The sequence below is a fragment of the Colias croceus genome, chromosome Z, assembly GCF_905220415.1.
Source record: "Colias croceus chromosome Z, ilColCroc2.1".
Lineage (NCBI taxonomy): Eukaryota > Metazoa > Arthropoda > Insecta > Lepidoptera > Pieridae > Colias > Colias croceus.
The window spans coordinates 873,400-896,864 of NC_059568.1; the positions used below are offsets into that span (position 1 = coordinate 873,400).

Consider the following 23,465-nt stretch of genomic DNA (forward strand, 5'->3'; position numbering starts at 1 on the left):
GAACGCACACCTGTCCACTTCACCTGTAGCTACCGATCCAATGTTTTTATTATCACATAAAAAATATATTTGCATATATTCATCGTTTGTTTATTATTACGCGTGCAATTGCAATTCTGATAACGATGTATCCTTTGTTGCATTACAAATAATATTTTCTAAGATTCACCAATTAAAGATTTAGTGGAAATTGAAACGTATGTGCTTGGATAACGGTTTCAATTCGCTTGCAAGTCCACATTACTCGCGTTGAAAATCACAGACAGTTGCTAAAGCCGTGAAAGCAATATTCTTGATATTTCAAAGGGATAAATATGGCTTATAAATCGAATTCGTTTGACGAACAATTAGGGGTGAAATACCTCTTGTTTTTGATTGTGAAGTATTGTTTATGTGTTCTCTTTAGAAACTTTTGTTTTGTGTTTTTTATTATACGTAGTTGCTAAAGGTTTAATTGGTCAAGGCCTTTGAGTTAATTTAATGACTGTCACCAGAGGCCGACTTCTTTTAACGTGTCCTCCAAGGTGCCTCCAGATTACTAGTGAAGTATCCGTTAGTTTTATTCACAAAATATTATATGTAAAAGAAAAGAAACAAAGATCCAAAGAACAATATACAAAAACGATAATTTATTCCGTAAAATGTGTGAAATGCATAACAAACGAGTATTCAGGGCGGTATGCTAATAAATTAATAACAACCTTATTTAAATATTCATAACGCTTCCAGTAATAAAATAATCAGTTTATTTACATTTTTTACCATCTGTATTGACATGCAACACATAAAGTCTAAACAAAAAGATGCAGTAAAAATGTGGCTTAACCTAAAAAATCACCGGAACACCGAACATTCAATACACTGCTGTTTTTACGGCAATATATTTGAATTTAAAATACAATGGCGTCGTTTTCGAAGGCTAATTTAATTTTTAAACTTTTTAATTTTATATTGTAATAAAAATAACTGCGTTAAAAACAACCGACTTCAAAAACGGAAAAGTAAGAAATAAAAAAGATTTGATATTATTAATTACTACATATTATTTTTATGTGCTATTTACTAAAAAGGTTTGATGTCGGTGCATGGGCTTAATACTAAGTGCTTAGTGTTTGGCACCGACTTCAAACCTATTTAATAAATAGCACATAAAAATAATATGTAGTAATTAATAATATCAAATCTTTTTTATTTCTTACTTTTCCGTTTTTGAAGTCGGTTGTTTTTAACGCAGTTATTTTTATTTAATACTTTTTAGTGTATTTTTCAACACGAATCAAACGAGCCCAAACTCGATAAAGTTGAGTCAATATATTATTACTGAGTTCCTATGGCCACCTTCCGATTCCATCATCAGATCAGCTCCATGTCATGATAATGTTTCATCGCTATCCAATTTACATTCGTATACAAAATTTCAGCTCAATCGGTTACCGGGAAGTGAATCAAAGTTACTTGCTACATTGAAATTAAGTCATCGAGTATAGACAAAAATGCTCATAAAATAAAAACTACTAGGCCTAGCCGAATAAAATTTTTATGGGACCAATTCGACACCATCCCGCATCGAACAAAAAAAGAATCACGTAAATCGGTTCAGAAACCTCGGAGTAATCGGTGTACATACATAAAAAAAAAAAAAAAAAAAAAAAATATACCGGCCGAATTGATAACCTCCTCCTTTTTTTTGAAGTCGGTTAAAGAGTTCCATTATTGAATGTATATGGAAGAAATAGATTTGATAGTTAAAAGATTTGGTAATAGTTGCTTGTTTGTAAGCATCACTTATAGAGGGGTGTAGCTAGATAACATGCTATGTAGAGAAGTCATTTATCGTATATAATTCAATTGATGATGAATGAAATTTTTATTTTTTGTGACTATTAACTGCATTATGTTATAAATATTATAGATATTTAAAATTATTTTTTGGGTATCTCAAAAATACAGCATGTTGGATAAAAAAAGTTACACTGTTATGTGCTATCTGTGCTATCTGTTTATAATTTGCACTCTGTGACTCTAATGTTTCCGATGACCATAATGTATTGAGTATTTTTACAAGATAATATACACAATCTTCCATAAACAAATGTTACACAAAGTAACAAGTTTATCGGATAATTAGGTAATTCTTATTTCGTATAGGTAAGCAACGCGACCTACTCGGAAGAATGACCATATAATTTGTATTCTTTAAGAGTATCAGATAAATGGCGGTCATTTGAAACTTAACTAATTGATTTTTTTGTATATTTCGTAAGAGATTTTTGTGTATAGTACTGTGGATTGGTGAAAGTTTAAATAGTTATATGTTATTTATTAGATGAATAATAGATAAAAAAGCTATAGGCTCTTAAAAATCTGTGGACGTTGATGTATTTTGATGGTATGTAAGTTTAGAAATTAATTGATATTTATTATGACGATAAATTAAATATTATCGACTGATTCAAAGTTCTTGGAGAGTAATTAAAGTTAGGGAAACATAGTAATAAAGACTTTTACGTAAAGAAGAACGGAAGATTAAATTGGGAACATATTTGAATTAAAAATGCAGTTCTAACGCCTAAAGCTGTTTTTTTTTGTCTCAAGAGGCAGCAGCTGTCTAACAGCGGATGGAGATGAAAAAATGGATGCGCACGCTCCATAGTAATGCGGTAAAAATAGAAAAAAAAACCGGCCAGGTGCGAGTCGGACTCGCGCACTAAAGGTTCTGTATCTATAATAGAAAATCACGTTTGTTGTAGGTAGGTATACCTACTAATTTTTTTTATTGATCAAAAAATACGAAAAAAAACAATGTTTTTTTGTATGTGGATCCTCCTTAATATTTTAATTTTTAGAATTTGTTGTTATAGCGGCAGCGGAATTACATCATTTGTGAAAATTTCAGGTTTCTTGTAATCACGGTTTATGAGGTACAGTCGGGAAACAGACGGACAGACAGCGGAGGCTTAGTAATAGGGTCCCGTTTTGCCCTTTGGGTACGGAACCCTAAAAAAGGTTTCTGAGCGTTATGTTTAATAGTACTTTAAGTTTCTTCTTGAGTAGATGTTATTGGCATCGTTTGTTATTATTGATTGTGACGTAAAAGGAAATGCAATTGAATATATTGTTACACATGTATTATACCTAATAAGGAATTTGAGATCTTTTAACAAGTTTTTGAAACAGCGATAAAATCTCTGAAAGCAGATGAGCTTGTAAGTTTTATGAGTGAGATTTTTACTGCGATCATCATAATATCCTTTTTTGAAATGCGTCCCAAAAACAACGTAGTAAGTAAAAATAACCGACAAAAATACAAGTAGGTACACTTGTATTTTTGTCGTTTTTTTCATCAAACTGCTTTTATAGCAGTTAAATTAATTGCGTACTAACTATTTTATATACAAATTAAAGACGCATAATTTCTTTCAAAAGCTTCAAATAAAACCCTGTCAACAGTTACCCAAAAAGGCACGTTTCGTTCCACAATACAATAAATCTTTTCACAAAAAATATAAGTATGGTATCGCAAAATCATAGGCATAATACCAGTATGGGTGCACCTGCGCACCGGCTGCTCTGAACACGTGTCCCGATACAGCTTTCTTTTATTTGTTTAATTAATTATGCTATATTTATCTGTGTATTTATAATCTGTGGCCGGCGCCCGTGTAACGGTGTAACTCTTTCTTTTATATAAAATGATAAAACAGAAAACTAAACTGCCTTAAAACGGTTGGATATAATTTAATCGGCACTGGAAGGTAGTAACTTTAAAATAATAAAAGAATTATCAAAATTGGTCCCCTCAGTCCTAACTCGAATGTTCTGGTGGACTGGAGATAAAAAATCCAAAAAACAGTCGAATTACCTCCTCCTTTTTTTGAAAACTAACTCATTCCACCCAATTCCTCCAGCCGGCAAAATCAAGAGCTTATGTGTTTTCTACATCTACTAACACAAGCTACATTACTGCCAAGTATATGATCAAAATCTGTCAAGTCGATTTAGAAGAGGAACATATACAAACAAACATACATCCATCCTCACAAACTTTCACATTTATATTTGTAACCCTAAAAGGTTGTTATACAAGGATTTTATTAAATATTTTTCTGACAGAAGCTATGCCATTCCTGCGTCTGCTTGTCTTGTAGACACTTGAAATGCATTGTGAAAAGTATTCTGCTGATATTTTGCGAAGTTCATACCAGAAATATAAATACGTCTGTCATATTCTACAAAGGGTCAGACCCATTCATAATACATTACATGTACATAAAATACATGATCACTACGTGATATAAAACACAGTCTCTCTCTCTGTCCCTATATATTCATATGTATGCTAACTTATATGTTTAAAACTAGGCAACAGATTTTGATGCAGTTTTTTAATAGATAGAGTAATTCAAGAGGAAGCTTTTAGTAAAGCTATTTGTAGATATAAATTCAGAATTATATTCTGTCACAGTATATAAATGGAACAGTGGAATTTGATTTACTATAATAATTAATTAGCGTGTCTATATTCATTGATGCAATATTCATTGATTAACAAGCTTGAGCGCCCAGTGCGGAATTGGCAATTAATTTGAGATTTGTGGTCAGCCGTGTTTGGTTTATCTACTGTTGGTTTAGGAAGGGTTTTCTAGGATTATTAAAAATGTATGTTGTTTAACTAGGTGTACCCCGCAGTTTTACGAGCATTGTTCGCTCCTATTGGTCTTAGCGTGATGATATAATATAGCCTGGGCTATCTAACTGTGAAATTTATTAGATTAGTGCGTTCAAGCGTTAAAGCACAGTTATCACCGCGCAGTTATCTCTACCAGTAACCAGGTAACCACATATACAAGAACTTACCGCAGTCAAGACAGTGAGCTCTCCCAGCCACTCGTTGAGCAGAGCCTCCGGGTCCTCGCCCCCCGTGCCCGCAGCGGAGTCTTCGACCAGCGCCATCTGTGCCAAAAATATATTAACTAATGAAAAATCAGAGTAAGATCGAATGGAAAACAAGTTTATATCGCGCTGTGGATTCAAATCCCAACGCGAATGTGAAAATTATTAAATTAAAACTACTAGCATTACTCAAAAGCAAACTTGAAAATTTTTATTCCAGTACCTATATTACTTCTGTTATTTAGCAAGAGAAAGAGTAGCCCATCGGTGTCGAACTATTAGGTACTTATAACGTTTTTATTTATTCCAATCATAATAATTATTTAAAATAACTGAATAATTTTTCACAGCAAACATCCAGGTTTCGGGGCAAATGTGAAAAGCAAACAACAAAACAAATATTGGAAAGCGAAAAAAATTTAAATTACATTACGCGCCAATTTTGTCACAAAGCGACAGATAATACAAGAACGAACAGCTTTTAATGTAATCTGTGGAAAAATCGACGCTTATTCGAATTACAAAAGAGCTATGACAAAAGGCATCGTAGACACAGATCTCGAAGACGCCCGAGTTAAAGGTTATAAGTGCGATGTAATGTCAGGCTATTTTGAGCCGTATTTAAAAAATAAAGAGATTTTGCGTTCGAATTTTAAAATGTTTCATGCGTTGTCGTGATCGCGTCATTTTTTTAACAGCGCCACGTGGACATTTATTGTTTAGAGTGCTAATACAAAATGATCTTTAATACTTTGGGTTAGGGGTTGAATTATATTAAATTGATTTTAATGATAGCTTGCCACGTGCGTTATTTGAGTTTTGAAAACGTGGTAATTATTTTGAAGGCGTATTTGACCATATGTTCGTGAACGCCGAACGGAAATTAAGGAACACTATTATTATGCTATTTGTCGTCCATTGTTGCTGCCGCGTTGGGATTTACGCATTCATTTGTACAAAATGTCCATAACGAGTTAATATGACGTTGAAGTTGTGACTTATTCGGTTTGTTTTTTAACAGACGTTCTTTATAACTGTGTGTTAAAATGGAGAAAAATGAACATGATTTTTATATTTTTTTAATGGCGTTCGACAATAACATCTTATAAACAATAAGATGTCATTGTCAGAGTTACTCAAAATGGAGAAATAAACCATCCAGTCGAAGACCGACATGCGCGCGGACGAAGTCGCGGGCGGAAGCAAGTAATAAATATAATTTGATTCCTAAAAAAACATTTTTGTGTGTGAAATTGATAATGCAGATTAAACTTTTCTTAAATAATACTTTACGCAAGATTGTTCACGAAAAAGTAATTTCTAAGCATTACGATAACTCTTTTATGTTTGTATCACGATATATAACGGCCCGCTAAACAAAAAGTGATAGTTATGAAATCCTGTTAACTTTTGTTGTGGATTATGAATAGTTTTTGTTAAAAATTACTGTTATGTAAGTTGGTTTTATGGTGTGGATTTACTTTTATGGTAGAGGTTTTATATGTGTATTTGTAGTTAAAAGCACAGGTTAAAAGTCAATTTTTAACACACAATTAAAAAAATTCACTTAAGTGTTTGCTTTTTCAATAGAAAATCACAAAAAATGTCAACTTCCATAATATATAGATACCTACATTATTACATTTATAACACAATATCAATGAATATAATATTTATGTAATTATAATAAACTATAATCCAATCTCATTACCAACAATTATTCATAATTCATAGCAAGATATTAACGTTTATTTGAAAACTGAATGCTTGCAATTTGCTAGCAGACAAGAACGCCGGAGACTCGTTAAGTGAACAGCGATCCGATTAAAGCCACTTCACACTAAAAGCGTGTAGACGCCGCAGCCGGTAAAACGTCGCTTCATTTACCAGTACCTAGCGTGAAATAGTATTTGATTTTAAATGAAATGAACGGAATTATGTATTATACTGTCAAGTTTCTGTGAAATGTCTTATTGGCTTCTCAGCGTGTATGGTATAGCGTGAAATAGTTGGAGATTGAAATTATTTTAAATTAAATAACGACGGAATTATGTACATTGTTAGGTTTCTGTGAAATGTCTTACTGGCAACTGAAAGCAACTGAATCGTTGGTAACTGAAATGATTGTAAATGAAATAAAGATGGAATTATGTATTTAGTTAGGGAGGGAATTAGGTCCTGAGACTGGCTCTCATAATTAGTAGTTTAGAAGGAATTGATGGTAGAGCACGAATTACACCTTTATCTATTAACTCCACAAGTACCTTGAAATAAATATACATGGTCTGTGTATTAACTTGATAATTACAATAATATTTTCATTTACATTATGTTTTGGTATGATTTTTTAATTAAATTTGTCTTTAAGTTTCTACACTGTTTTATGAATTTGGGCTCTTCAGGCAAAAAAAAAATTAATTCTCAATCGGGATCAAGCAGTCTGTACAAGTAGGTGTGAGAAAATTTAAAAGTGTCTGCAGGTATGTTAGAACAAGAACGTAAAAACTTAATGCTCTCTAATGTGTGTCTCGACATTCTAAAGAGCGAAAAAAAGAAACGTGAAGTGTTACTAGCACGCACTATTCGTCACTACATTCTACGTCATTACCTTAATACACGCCCTTTTTTTCAAGGTGTTTCGCAGGAAATCTCCTAGGCACTATTAGCACCTAGACATCGCCAAGGGTCTCTAGCTTTAGCTTTTTTCATATCTAGGCCATTGTAGTGAAGCTAGCCTCAACATCTCAACGTGTGATGGTTTAACTCGCGAACCTCTCTCGTGTGAAGCACCCTTAGACCTCTTAACTTTTGTCCTTTGAATTTACAATTGTTTTCTTGGAATTCACTAGTATTCCTAGGTAATGAAGAGTTTAAGTTTTAACTTATGTATTAATAGCCGTTTTAATTTCTTTAAGTGAGTGGAAAATTTTCTTATTTGTAAAGAAAAAGCCGAAAGTGTTTACGTTTTTATATCGTTTTCTTTTACTAGATATAAAACTTAACTATATAGATATTCGCTCGTGGCTTTGCTCGTTTGTTGATAAGAGATAATTCATGGTCCAATCACATTAATTCCAATTAGAAATTATCTAACATGGTATCCAGTAATATTTCTCTTATTTTCAAATTAGAATTGTCATATGCAAATTTTAAATACGAATTATATTAGAACTATTTTGTAACATGGCGTGGAATACGACTACACACACACACACATGTTATACATACACACGCACACATGTTATACATACACACGCACACATGTTATACCTACACACGCACACATGCTCCTACCCGCATTTCCATCAATCAAGCATCAAACTACAATGAGCAGCCCACACTGTAATAATCTATTTATTATTGTGAAAGTTCAAATAAATAATAAACTGAGATGTTACCGATGCATCCAGTATGTATGGGATGTGATATATTATAATTTATGCAAGAGGCGAAACATTATATGCATATATACTGGGCATACTAATTTGGTAGATCGTCACTTTGATACGTAAAGCTGTATGTGAAATGCGCTCATACCCTTTTCTCTACATATAAAATTAACTGCGTTAAAAACAACCGACTTCAAAAACGGAAAAGTAAAAAATAAAAAAGATTTGATATTATTAATTGCTACATATTATTTAGATGTGCTATTTATTAAATAGGTTTGATGTCGGTGCACGGGCTTAATACTAAGTGCTTAGTGTTTGGCACCGACTTCAAACCTATTTAATAAATAGCACATCTAAATAATATGTAGCAATTAATAATATCAAATCTTTTTTATTTTTTACTTTTCCGTTTTTGAAGTCGGTTGTTTTTAACGCAGTTAATTTTATTTAATACTTTTTAGTGTAATTTTCAACACGAATCAAACGAGCCCAAACTCGATAAAGTTGAGTCAATATATTACTGAGTTCCTATGGCCACCTTCCGATTCCATCATCAAATCAGCTCTATGTCATGATAATGTTTCATCGCTATCCAATTTACACACTTATACAAAATTTCAGCTCAATCGGTTACCGGGAAGTGAATCAAAGTTACTTGCTACATTCCAATTAAGTCATCGAGTACAGACAAAAATGCTCATAAAATAAAAACTACTGGGCCTAGCCGAATAAAATTTTTATGGGACCAATTCGACACCATCCTGCATCGAACAAAAAAAGAATCACGTAAATCGGTTCAGAAACCTCGGAGTAATCGGTGTACATACATAAAAAAAAAAAAAAAAAATATACCGGCCGAATTGATAACCTCCTCCTTTTTTTTGAAGTCGGTTAAAAATACACACATAAGTAGGACTTCACTCTAAATGTAAGCTCCAGTATTAAAAATTGCCAACCATCCTATATAAAATATTTCATTTTATTCAACAAAGTAACAGAAAACACCTGATGTAATTGTCTGCAAAGCAGTTTAAAAATCGAGCGTTTCCCCGCAAATTGACTCGAAAACAATGCTATTAAGAAAAAAATAAATTACCCGACCAATATTATAATTTCGCAAAAAATAAACGGCTTTCGCTAAACGCTTCGTGCATAAAAACTTAAAACAGACGCTACAAGAGAAATAATACGAAAAATACTAACTTCCGATATTTTGTTAAAAAAGTGGCAGATGTTCGTTTTGTGGCGAGGCGTGTGTTATAATTATTAGGTGTGAGGTGATAAGGGTTCATACACACGAGCGATTCTTCCGCGGCGGTTTTCAGTTGTGATTTATGTTTTTTCTTTAATGGTTGACAATTTTATGTTTGTTATTGGACTGAGTTGGAAGCTAAGTGGACATTTTTCCGAAATGATATAAGTACTTACTGAAACTAATGACTTTTGGAATTTTAAATATATTTTTTTTATTGATTCTATTTACCCTATCAATTTGAAAGGATTTTCTTTATTTTCTTACTTCTTCATAATAAAATAATCTTTTAATGTATTTCTTATACAATATTTCTTATAGGAATATTATTACAGAAGAGGGGTACTTAATTTTAGTATTTGCAATTGAATAATGAATTAATATATGTTTTATACGGTTAGCTAAAGTAATTAAAAATGAATACAAGATAAGATACACAGTCATGCTGCAATAACGATTAGATTCAGATATATATAAGGTTTGTAGGTCGGATTTAATATAAAACAACATTAGATCATATTAATTATAAACATGTAATGTCATACTTCCAATTTCAGTGAAGAGCTTGATAAACAAAGATCATAGCATTATTATACTTAGAATTATCAATTGTTTTTCGATACCTTACCGTGCATTTTTATCAAACGAGCGTATTCTCATTCTAACCCCACTATGTAAAATTGCTTTAGTGAAAACAGGCGTAGAGACTAGAGCATTCTTTCGTTGATCTAAGTGTTTTAGAAAAGATTCTATCCCACCAAAAACATTTTCATGTAAAATGTTGCCAAGACGAGCCCATATGACTCGCACTGTCAAAAAGTTATCAGATCTCATGTAGAGCCAAGCTTCTAACACTACACGCCCTAACTCTACAAGGCCTAACTTCACAAACTCTACACCTTAGTCAAAATATGTGGCTTGGCCATTCGTTACTACAAGAACTATTGTATAACACAAAAGTAATGAACAGTGAATTAATTAATTTTTCACATTATGCCGATGTGAATGTAGCGAAATGGCCAAGCCACATATTTTGACTAAGGTGTAGAGTTTGTGAAGTTAGGCCTTGTAGAGTTAGGGCGTGTAGTGTTAGAAGCTTGGCTCTACATGAGATCTGATAACTTTTTGACAGTGCGAGTCATATGGGCTCGTCTTGGCAACATTTTACATGAAAATGTTTTTGGTGGGATGCATATATCTTGCATTGCTATAGTTAAGTACCAAATGATAGATCTTCATCTCTACTTCCGATAATTTACGTCAATAACTCCACATTTTGTACGAGCGAAGACGCTTATCTAAACTAGTAAATTCTCGTTCATATCCTGTAAAGAAATAAGTGGGGAACGCATTAGTAGCGTCTGGGGTAATTTTCCGCTATTTACACCGAAATCAACGCAGCCATAAGCGTGTAATGTCCTCATACTAAGAAACGCTAAGAGCACTAAGGCTTGGCTAATTTATGCGTCAGAATAGCTGGAAGATGAAACAGTAATTCCTAGGATAATTGCAGTCTATCATCTTTTGATGTGGATTGCGAATTGATCAATAGGCACAATGAATTGACCCTTATAGCTGTTTGCCCAAAATATTTGAACTTTAGGGAAGGTAATTTACTGTAATTTGGGCACATTAGTAAAAACCCGTAGAAAAGCAGCTAATGTTGCATGAATATAAGAATGTGAAATTAGGGTAAATACACAATGTGTGCCTGATTAACGCTATACTTACTATTGGTCGATATTCGACAATAACTAGAAAGAAAAGAGTATACCTATGCGTGTATGAGTCACATGCTTGGGTGCATGAAATGTTTTTTTGATTCACGTATTAATATCCTAGCAGCCTATCTAATACAGATCTTTAGGCATATGTGAATGAACTTAAAATCTACCATACGTATCCATAGCATCCTACAAATCGTATTTGTCGAGCAATTTTCCGCCATTTGAGACCAACTTGAAGCCAGTCTGAATCACAAGCAATTGGTTGTAAAAAACGAGCGTATAATGTCCCGTGGCGTTACGCGAGAATGGCAAACGATTCGATGTGCACTGTCAGTGAGGTCTGCTTGTTTTGTAATAGACGGTTTATTCGATAGTTAGCTTCTATAATCGATTATTATCTATACATCTATAGGCACTATGTATGTACATTGTACATCTGGTCGTTATGTGAAAAACAGTCAGCTTATTCGATTAGTAGATTGCTTCTATAATTAATTAGCTGTAGACCTATCTATATATGTATATAAAACTCAAAGGTGACTGATATCGTGATCTATCAATGCACAGCCCAAACCACTGGACGTATCGGGCTGAAATTTGGCATGCAGGTAGATGTCATAAAATAGGCGTCCCCTAAGAAAGGATTTCCCGAAATTCTTGCGGGAACGGGGAAAAACGGGCATGCACGTACAAAGTCGTGGGCGGAAGCTGGTTAATAATATGTTTGTCCATCTCTTTGGCAATAGTCAGTTTATTCGATAGATTGATCCCATAATATCGATTCCCTCGTAGGTACACTTACATGTAAAACTCAGCATAAAATAAGAAGTGCAACATGTAGACAAAGTACCTATCATTAATAGAATTAATTGTTACATCGAATAGTAGTAGCTTTGTGAATAATAAATCCCACCAAAAACATTTTCATGTAAAATGTTACCAAGACGAGCCCATATGACTCGCACGGTGAAAAAGTTATCAGATCTCATGTAGAGCCAAGCTTCTAACACTACACGCCCTAACTCTATAAGGCCTAACTTCACAAACTCTACACCTTAGTCAAAATATGTGGCTTGGCCGTTCGTTACTACAAGAACTATTGTATAACACAAAAGTAATGAACAGTGAATTAATTTTTCACCTTACGTCGATGTGAATGTAGCGAAATGGCCAAGCCACATATTTTGACTAAGGTGTAGAGTTTGTGAAGTTAGGCCTTGTAGAGTTAGGGCGTGTAGTGTTAGAAGCTTGGCTCTACATGAGATCTGATAACTTTTTCACCGTGCGAGTCATATGGGCTCGTCTTGGTAACATTTTACATGAAAATGTTTTTGGTGGGATATATATATCTAGGGGAACCAAGTTTTAGATTATTAGATTAGACCTCTAGCGTCATCAAAATTTAATTTAAAATTACAGGTCTCATACAAACTCCCATCCCCTAGTTTAAGGGGTTGGGGGATGAAAGTTACAAATTTTATAATTTTTTTGTTGTTTGTGTGCTAATACTAGCTTACATACAAAATTTCAGCTTTCTAGGACATTAGGAAATACCTTAAGAATTTTGATGATCATCAGTGAGTCAGTGACGAAATTAGCGTTTTTTAGATATAAATAAAATCTGAAGTATAAAAGCTAATGTAATTAAAACTTAATATTTTCAATAAGTCCGCTATTGGCAATATATCCTGAAAATTTTGTTGATCTAGCATAATCCAAACCCAAGTTATGAGGGTTCAAAAAAACGTCGAAGCGCTTCGAGAAAAGGTAGGTAGTGCCCGTGCGCTTCGCTTGTTCGCTTGGCTCGTCTTGGCGGGGGCACTACCGTGCCCCCAGATGCAATGTTTTAATACTGAACAACACTGAATACAAGTTTTAGTTTGGACTATACGATCACGTAAGAATGCTCTTAATCTAGCTCTAGCTCTATGTTCGTTTGATGTAAATCACCATAAGACTTCGACAATCAATATTGCTAGGCGTTAAACTCGGGCAGCTAGTCTTCTCTAATATATATAAATCTCGTGTCACAATGTTTGTCCTCAATGGACTCCTAAACCACTTAACCGATTATAATAAAATTCGCACACCATGTGCACTTCGATCCAACTTGAGAGATAGGATAGTTTAAATCTCAAATCGTTTTAGAGAAAGCGGGCGAAGCCGCTGGCGGTAAGCTAGTAGCAATATAAATATCTACAAGCAAAATACGAAATATTCAACATTAGTTACAATAGCGATAACCGACTACCGCCTCCTTGGTACAGTTGACGTTGGTTGACGCGTGAGCGTAGCACCGAGGAATCCTGGGTTCGATTCCCGGTTGAGACGAAGAAAAAACAATGTCTCGGTATGGTAGGACACAGAAGGCTGATCACCTACTTGTCCCTAAAGAAAATCGATCAGTGAAATAGACGAATAATGCATCTGCCCCTTACCCCACTAGGAGACATGGGACTTCACTACAATAGCGAAAAGCATAAAATTTTCAGCATTGTAATGTTATTAAAATACGCTTATTTAATACAGAGAGTACCTAGTAACAATATGGTTTACACAGTGGTTACAAGCTTTACCAAACTGACACCTTTAAACCGCCGGTTCGAATCCTGCGTGAATGAGATTTTTCAATTCATTTATAGTTAAAAATGTTAACGAATTGCTTTTCTATACATATTCCTTTTATTTCATTGTGATTCATCACTTAATAAATATTATGATGAAACTTATTGTGTGTTTGGCAGGATTTAAGATTGTTGTAGGTTCGCAATGCAAAAACGTTTTTTTTACTTCTAATAAATCTTATAAATCTATATGTACATGCAAATGAATGTTTGTCTGTATGTACTTAATAGAATCATAAACTATGCATTTGATCATTCGATGATCTACAGCAGTGTTGTGCCTGTGTTCACGAAGTTTTCTGAGTCGGTACGGCCAATCTTCGACAGTTTACCACAGGCGAAGCCAGGGTGCACAGATATTATAAATAAGTTAGCTGGTAAATAAATACAGAAGTAAATAATACAATTAGTAACCACTAGCTTTCCACCCGCGGCATCGCCCGCGCAGTCAAAGAAAAACCCGCATAGTTCCCGTTCCCGTGGGATTTCGCGGATAAAACCTATCCTATGTCCTTTCTTGGGTATCAAAATATCTCTATACCAAATTTCATGCAAATTGGTTCAGTAGTTAAGGCGTGATTGAGGAACAGACAGACAGACAGAGTTACTTTCGCATTTATAATATTAGTATGGATTAAAGTGAGATAACATAAATCTTAGGAGGATGTGAATGCAGCCAAGGTTTCTTGAATGTCAGCGACGTGATGTGGATCACGCAAGCATTGGAATTTACTCGGATTGACGCCATTTTGATTTGATGACGTCAGAGGGTCTAGGGCCTGTAGGGCACAAGGACTGGACCCACAAGCCCTATAGCCTAAAGGTAAGCGGGTAAGGGATTGTGTGCCTCCAGAGGTACGGTAAGGGAATTTGCTGCATTTGTTTTACGTTTTTTTCGAATGCTAGTCTGTCGATAGTGGCCTTAGCAATGGTTGGTTAAAAAAGAAGTAGCCGTTTCAAAGATAATAAAGTCATATTGACATTAGCGCTAGGATCTCAGCAATAACGTAGGGATTCGAAATTATGTTCTCATATTAGCGTTGTCTCTACTACGATCTCTACTCACGATTGTATAATAGTCTTATACTTATCTTCTTTATACTGAATTCACAATACACATAGAATTAACAAGTGATAACTGCGTTAAAAACAACCGACTTCTAACTTGCACTTGCAAAATTTACAAATACCTACAGACAAAAATGCTCATAAAATAAAAACTACTAGGCCTATCCGAATAAAATTTTTATGGGACCAATTCGACACCATCCCGCATCGAACAAAAAAAGAATCACGTAAATCGGTTGAGAAACCTCGGAGTAATCGGTGTACATACATAAAAATAAAAAAAAAAATATATACCGGCCGAATTGATAACCTCCTCCTTTTTTTTGAAGTCGGTTAAAAAGAAAACAATTTATTTAATACTCGAACTCCTCAAATGTAATAAATATTAAGAAGTTAAAAGATTTTAAACATAAAACTTACAACGCTAAGCGGCTTACATGTTGTTTCTCGAGAAAGTATTTCACAGAGAATCAATTGAATAAAATCCCCAAATACGAAAGGAACTTGTAAGAAGCTTTCTGCAAATATTGTACAAAATAAACTGAAAACACCTGTCTTGAAACAGTTTAAATTATAACTTTATTTATTGTAATAGAAAATCTCTAAAGTTCCCGTCGAAATAACTTAGACAAATACACACAAAAGCAAAAATAAAAAGATTTTTTTAACCATTCATTTGTGAAACCCTATGAAATGCTAGCTGAGCCCCGCGGTTTCACCCGCGTGGCTCAGCTACTGTTTGTCTAGCGTGATGATATATAGCCTAAAGCCTTCCTCGATAAATGAGCTATCTAACACCGAAAGAATTTTTCAAATCGGACCAGTAGTTCCCGAGATTAGCGCGTTCAAACAAACAAACTCTTCAGCTTTATAATATTAGTATAGATTAAAAATAATAAAACATATTCACCTCTGAACCTTCTTTACTTGATTAATTTAAAATTTACCACACAAAAAATGTGTTACCTTGCCTTGCCTTGAAAAAATGATATTTTTAATTTTTATATACATAAATGAATGTTTAATATATTCAAATGATATAACTAGTGTAGGTGTGCATGATTTCCAGTTAATTTGTATGATAATAAAAACAAACAGCTAATAAACGATGACGTGATGCTGTGACTCATTATGTAGGTACTAATCCTAATGTTTGACACAATTATAGATATGTTTTATCATGAGCTCTTATGGGAGACAATAAAATAAATCATACAGTATATATATTGTTTTAATACCTATACTGTGTCTTATCTATACTAGAAATTTATTATATGTATAGATAAAGGAGATTGCCCAAGTGACTATGGCACTTGGTATCGCAATCAAACTTATTGTGTCAAGATGAAATATAGCTCAATTTAACGCTTGATGTTAGTACTTTTAGAAACGATTAAAGTTTTTATATAAATAAGCCGCAGTTCGCTACAATAAAAATAAAACAATAGTTTTATTCAACACTTCAAAAAATACTTTATCGAGTTTAAACTAACGATGAACGTTAAGTTTTACATTTATTACATAGGTAATATTTTAATTTACAAGACAAATGTGAAAAGAATCGTAATAAACATTACCTATTTCAAAATAAATTACGTCGAACATTGCGTCGAACACATTCATTCAAGATTTATTTCAAATAGAAACTATGACGACGCAGGACGCTTGCAAGAGAGATAGATATATGTGTCAAAACAAAAACTTTTACTTTTATTTCTATTTATGTGGTATAATTACGACTTAATAGTGATAAATATGATCATTATAAATACAAATAGGAATTAACAATATCACGAACACGTGACACAATTAGTATTTTACCGATTCCATACGTGGTCATACATGTTTCAAAACACAAACTTTTAATATTATTTCAATTTAACCGGTATAATTAAGACTTAATAGTGATACATATGATCATTACAAATACAAATAGGAATTAACAATATCACGAATACGTGGCACAACTCAAATTTTACCGATACCACCCGTGGTCATCCTTTAATTGTCGGGTCTGTAATTTATCAAAAATTGTTTCTGTAATGTAAACGAAATTATGTATTGTAAACAACACATTTTAACAAGGTTATTATGTATTGTAAATAAAACACTTCAGCACTTATTAAGAATTTCAATAGTAACTAATTACATAGGTAGGGACATAAATTGAATATCTCTTACGCTTAACCACCGTACCGTCTATGAGTGTGCTATTGGACACTAATTCATTGAAATTGCACTAAATAATGTTACTCAAAAAACAACACAATCTACAATATATCTAAAATATTTCAAAAGTTGTAAATGACAATGGTTTAGCAAATGATTTATCCACCATTATCCCATCCCGGTCTCTCAACGCGAGAATTAACTCGTATTAGGACTTAAATTCCTAAACCGGGATAATAGCATTGTTAGCGGCCAGTCAACGAGATTTAGATGTACTAAGTATTTAGGTATTTAGGGCTGATGATAGGGACACTAATATTATTAACCAGCTAAACGTCCTTGTTTTAATAGGAGTGAAATCTGTGGTTGTAGTTCGAAAATTGAGTTGAATAGGTATGTTAGGAGTAAGAGAATTATTCCTAGATTAAGATTTGAAATGTTTTCGTGTTATGGATATTGTGAAGTAACTTGTTGTTTAGTTGATTTAGTAAATACCTAGGTATTGGGATCTATAATTAGGTACAAGCCTTTGGAAAAGCGAGCTTAAAGCTTAAATGGTAGAGTTTATATTATTGCTCTTCTCTCTTTAATGCAATAAGTAGAAGCATTTTTAAATCTTGAATAAGTATAGCCTTGGTTTCTTTACTAAAGTAAACTTCTGAACTAGTTGTCATAATATGACCTATGACTATGACCGGCGTTTTATATGAAGTGCGGAGGTTTAGAAAAATCTGTATTTGAATTGAATTGGAAAATTATAATTTGTAATAATAGTAGGAGATCCTTAGACGGTTTCTTATTTGATTGATAAAAATGTAATTGTGTATTTTTATTTAATTTTATTAAGCTCATAAAAAAGCTCTTTACCTTGTTTATAAACTCTCACACTTCACACCCATTATTCCACAAAAAATCACAAAACAGACAAACTATTGTCAAAAAAACGTTCGCAATCACGTCTTTAATCACGATTTTCACAAGGCTATATTACACTTCAATAATTATTTTCTCTATTATCTATATATCCATTCGATATAATAGTTCGGACTAGACCGGTAAGTCACCACCGTCCTATGACGCGGCCGGCGGCGGAATGGCTTCGTGACGTAGTGAGATAACATCGTGTGGAGATGATTCATCTAATGATATTAAAATCGCAGAATCTGACGAGGTATTTAGTCCTTTTTAATAGTTTATATTAGCTTCACCTGTATGTTTGTAACCTACTTCTTCTTCTTCTAGTCTCAATTCTCTTCATCTGTTTAAAAGGATAGAGTATTAAATATTAATAGTCCTTATTAACACGCACATATTTTTTCTGTAGGTCCTTAAGCTTCACCTGTATGTTTGTAGGTAACCGATAGACTCGATTTTGACCCACTTTTAACGGATTTAATTCAAAATTTGTAAACTTATAAAGGATCTGTGATAATACAATAATTTTCCCGAGTTTATCAATAGGGTACAGGTGGTAGTGAGAAGAGTTTCCTTTATTCAATCATATAATAGTGTTATATATAGTAACGTTAGGGAATACGCTGCAAGGAATAAAGCTTCGCATAAAGTTATTGATAATAATGTGATTCTTCAAACTAAAGCATCTATTTATTAAATTAGACTTCTTATAATAGCACTTTTAAATCGTCATATTTTTAACATTTACCACCGATTCGGAAAGCAGTAGCTTCAGCCCGCTACTCTTTTACAGTATATCAGTCCTAAGTTTAACATTTTTTATGTAATCCGTGCTTTTACCTGTCTCTACTTTAATCTAGATCTTACGTGATTGGGTCCCCCTTGATTCTGACAATCCATACTAATATTATAAATGCGAAAGTAACTCTGTCTGTCTGTCTGTTACTCAATCATACCTAAACTACTGAACCAAATTGCATGAAATTTGGTATAGAGATATTTTGATACCCGAGAAAGGACATAGGCTAAATTTTACCCCGGGACATAGGATAGGTTTTATACCAGAAATCCCACGGGAACGGGAACTATGCGGGTTTTTCTTTGACTGCGCGGACGAAGCCGCGGGTGGAAAGCTAGTAACATATATCATTTTTGAATTATACACAATCTAGTACCAACGTTATGATCCTATTCAACCTGTAATTGAACACATGACGTCGTCTATCTAGATCTGGATCTAGACATTGAAGGGTTGATTGCTCTGTTTCATTACGCATGCATTGTGACGTCACAGCATGTGGAGCAGTGACTCAGTGGTGAACGGGTGGCAGAAATAGTTTACGTGGTTGAAGAGGTATAGAATTTGTAGGACTGGGTTTATGTTTATATGGTATGTATACAATACAAATGTTTTATTTGTTGTGTTTTTCTGGTGTCAATTTTTTGTACTGACAATGATCTAATAAAAATTAGATGTAAGTTTAATAAAAATAATAACTTATAAGTTTGTTTAAAAAATGCCTATCCATAACACAAATGAAAAACCTTTGTAAATACATCACAAGAAAAATACTTATAAGTTGCTAAGTTACCTATAACCGATGCAAACATAATGAAAGTCTGCGTTGTTACTTCCCCTCTTGTGAAACAAGCCATCGAGTTCCGGTCTCTAATAATTAAATTAAAATCCAATTTACTTCTCACTTGGCCAGATAATTGACAAAAGTTATTTTTTACTTACCTAATTGTGTTTATTGTGAACAAAGAGTTTGTTTCACAGACAAAATCAGTGCTGCACGCTGAAGCTTTTAACAGCGTAACTAAATAACGATTTTTATATGATCCCAATAATTGTATTAGTTTTCAGACAGACGGCAATTGCATTATGTTATTTTTTGGTATAGGTATCGCGTATTATCGCTTTGTATGGAAATCTGTGACATACTCAAACATGATTCATTATTTATTATTAAACAGGAAATATTTTAGAGCTTGTATGTTTATTTATTCAAATTTATAATACAACTCTTTGACTATTTTTGTATGATATGAAGTAAAGTGTTCGAACTAATTTTTATCTAATTTAAAAAAAATTTGTAAAACATAATAAAATGCATGCAAATTTTAATACGCTTTTGCCACATAACCACTTTTTAAATATAAATAAATTGTGATTGACGAACATATTGGGCAATTGTAGAAGGTTTCGGGCAACCTTTATCACGGACAAATTTTGAAAGGGATAAAATAATTTTTAGATCTGAAACGGCTCGCTCGGGGTCACAGCGCAGTGAAGTTAGTTAAAAAAAAGACAGCTAGATACTAGATAGTGTTCGTTGCACCGGCTATCCTAGTATCCCATAATTATCTCAGGTTAACCGTGAGCCAATCAATACGCTTACCCGGGTATCCGGCATTCCGGCTTACCCGGGCAACATAACCGGGTTATTAGCTTGTTATAACTGCCGAGATGGGGTGGAATGTTAAATTTCCGACGGCACGGGTGTTCGTTGGAGATTGGAGAAACTTCTGGAAAAATCTATCTATGCACTTTTGTGCTTACAAGAGCAATTGCGTTGCATGTTTCACAATGTGATGTTGTTCTACCGGCTGTATTGATTGTGTGTGTCTTGTTATCGCCTGATAACGTTCCCTTTTAAATGTAATCCCCTAATATAATCACACCTTTTGTTTAACTAGAACTAAATTTAACTTTATTAAATCACTACATAGTATAAAACAAAGTCGCTTTCTCTGTCCCTATGTATGCTTAAATCTTTAAAGTAACGCAACGGATTTTAATGCGGTTTTTTTTAATAGATAGAGTGATTCAAGAAGGAGGTTTTAGTACATAATTTATTAGGTTGTAAACAAAGCGTGCGATGCCGCGGGCGGAAAGCTAGTATTTAATAAATTATGCCCATGTATAATGTACTTCTCTTTCGTGTTGAATAGATTCTATTTTAGTTTCCACTAACCAAAAATGCATGTTAGTTTATATTCAAAAGTTAAATGCATATAAAAAGCGTAACTACGCGCATTCCACGAACTTTAGTTCAGAAACTGCATTAAGAGCCGTTTAGAAATAGGTACGCCACTTCCGCTGCACAAAAATAGCGATTGTAATGTTTACTTGAACGTCTTTTAACGACGGTTTACCGAATTTAACTTTAACTTTCATAAGGGCTAATTTTTCAATCCTTGGTTAAAACTTATTCGTCGAATAACGTATGAAATTACCATTTCAAAATGTATTCTTATTGCCCGCAATTGACAATTTACAGGTGACATTTTATATCGTGTAATAGATACTTTATTGGACGGTAAGTTTTAACCAGGGATTGAAAAATCGGCCCTAAATTGAAAAATTGAAATTATTTAAACAGAGTTCGATAGGAATGTCGAAGTAACTTTTTGATAGGAGTATTAAAATCAGAGTGTTTAAAATAGTTAAACTTTTTATGAGTCATTTTCATCTCCTGCCTTTGCATACAGGTGTATTCATTCTTAATATTTATATTCATAAAAATTTTCATGTGTTTTTGAACCTAATTGTTTTTTCCCCACTCGTAGTTATCAAGAAGACAAGAAGTAGCTTGTGTGAGTGTAGTAATTTCCTTTTATAATATTAGTAGGTATATCAGTTTTTTGCTATTAGATTCTTTCATGAAATACCTAATTGACCTTTTAAAATAAATACTGTTTGAAAAAAAAAAAAAAAAAAAAACGACGAGGCAGAAGCGAAATGAAATTATTTCGAGCAATGTTTCCGTTTCGCAAACATTTTGTGTGCAGAAATAGGAATTGGATTTACTTCATTTATCGAGTTATTGAATTGGAATGAATAAATCTAAAACTCAGATTCATTATTGATGCTTTCGTTATGATTCTGAAACGACTAATTTTAATTTAATATAGGTAGGTACCTAATATTTCTAAGTCTCTTGTATGTACAGCTTATAACTTTGTGACCTGGTGGTAAATATTAAATAATGTATTTTTTACGATTCAAAAGCGCTTCTTAAGAAAGTCTAGTTTAATGAATAAATATTTAAGTTTATTCTGTAATCTACAGCTAAAATATTCGTATTAATTACAAACCATTTAATCTAAAAATAATCGTTACCTTCTATCGTGCTGTGCTAAATTTGATGTAATAATACATAATTATAAACCACAATGAGCACTTGGAACAAAACCGGATGTAATTATTATGAGATAACCATTTGATAAAAACAGATCATTATATTATTTGAAAGAACCAATTTGTTGTCTGTCTGTCTGTGACATTTAATAAGTAAGGCTATATTTATATAAGTCTATCGCTCAGGCATAAAATATTTATTATTGTAAAAGCTTTATTCAACGTAAATATACATTGACTTCATGGATCTCTAATTAGACAATTAACCACTTTTTATATTTTATTTTTTCACTAGTGGAAATGTATGCTTGCTTCGCCCGTTGTATATATTTATGTTTTCTCTCCATAAGAACCGTCCTCATACTTCAAGGAATATAATAAAAAATAAAAAAATTATCGAAATCGGTCCACCCGTTCACGCGTGATGCCGTGACGTAAGTATGGATGTATGGATGTTTGTTACTCTTTCACGTAAAAACTACTAAACCGATTACAATGAAATTTAGCACACATATAGAGGGTAACTTGGATTAACACATAGGATAGTTTTTATCCCGGAAATCGCACGGAAACGGGAACTATGCGGGTTTTCCTTTGCATAAGCGGGCGAAGCCGCGGGCGGAAATCTAGTATTTATATATTTAGATTTATCTTATTTGCTAATATAAATTCCATTCCATATTCATCGCATTGACATAAATATTTGCATTTCCACCGGCGATTACTATACTCCTCTTGCCGGTACTACAGGCAGGCAATTAATTAGTGCACTCAAATGTCTGTCCCATCAAACGCTTTACATACCGAACGGCGAAACAGAAATCAATGTAACATCAATACCAGTCGGCTTCCGCGAGCCTCCGTATTATAATATTGACAAAAGCACCCGTTAACCAATATGAAATTCCTGACGAAATTGATCACACATTTCGAATTGCCAGGGTCGGTGGTAGGGCGCCGGTTGGGACGCCAAATTTGATCGGGCGCCGCGGTATGGGTGCTGTGAAATTTCTGTTAAAATTGATCACGCATTTAATAAATAGACGGGGTGAGTGTTAGATCGGTGGCTGCGGTATCAAATACGTGGGTGTTTCGAGCTTTGGCTGACATGAAATTATGTCGAAATTAAAATGGATCAAACGTTTGAAATAGCCAGGGCAGGTTTGGATAGTAACTGTGTTGCTTACCGCGAAATAAAACTTTATGGGGTTAAATGTTAAAACATAAGTCACTACAGAAAACTAGTACAAAACATCCCAACTCTTTTGAATTTTTATACTA

The 23,465-nt window shown here is 33.5% G+C and overlaps 1 protein-coding gene across 2 annotated transcripts in view; it reads right to left on the reverse strand.

The window, feature by feature from the left end:
- The window catches only part of LOC123705616 (abnormal cell migration protein 10), a 128,552-nt gene that overhangs the window by 24,509 nt on the left and 80,578 nt on the right, over window positions 1–23,465 (reverse strand). For both annotated transcript variants that reach the window (XM_045654499.1, XM_045654500.1), the window contains one exon: window positions 4,858–4,953. In XM_045654499.1, the coding sequence (XP_045510455.1) occupies window positions 4,858–4,953 (96 nt within the window). The remainder of the gene's footprint in view (window positions 1–4,857; window positions 4,954–23,465) is intronic.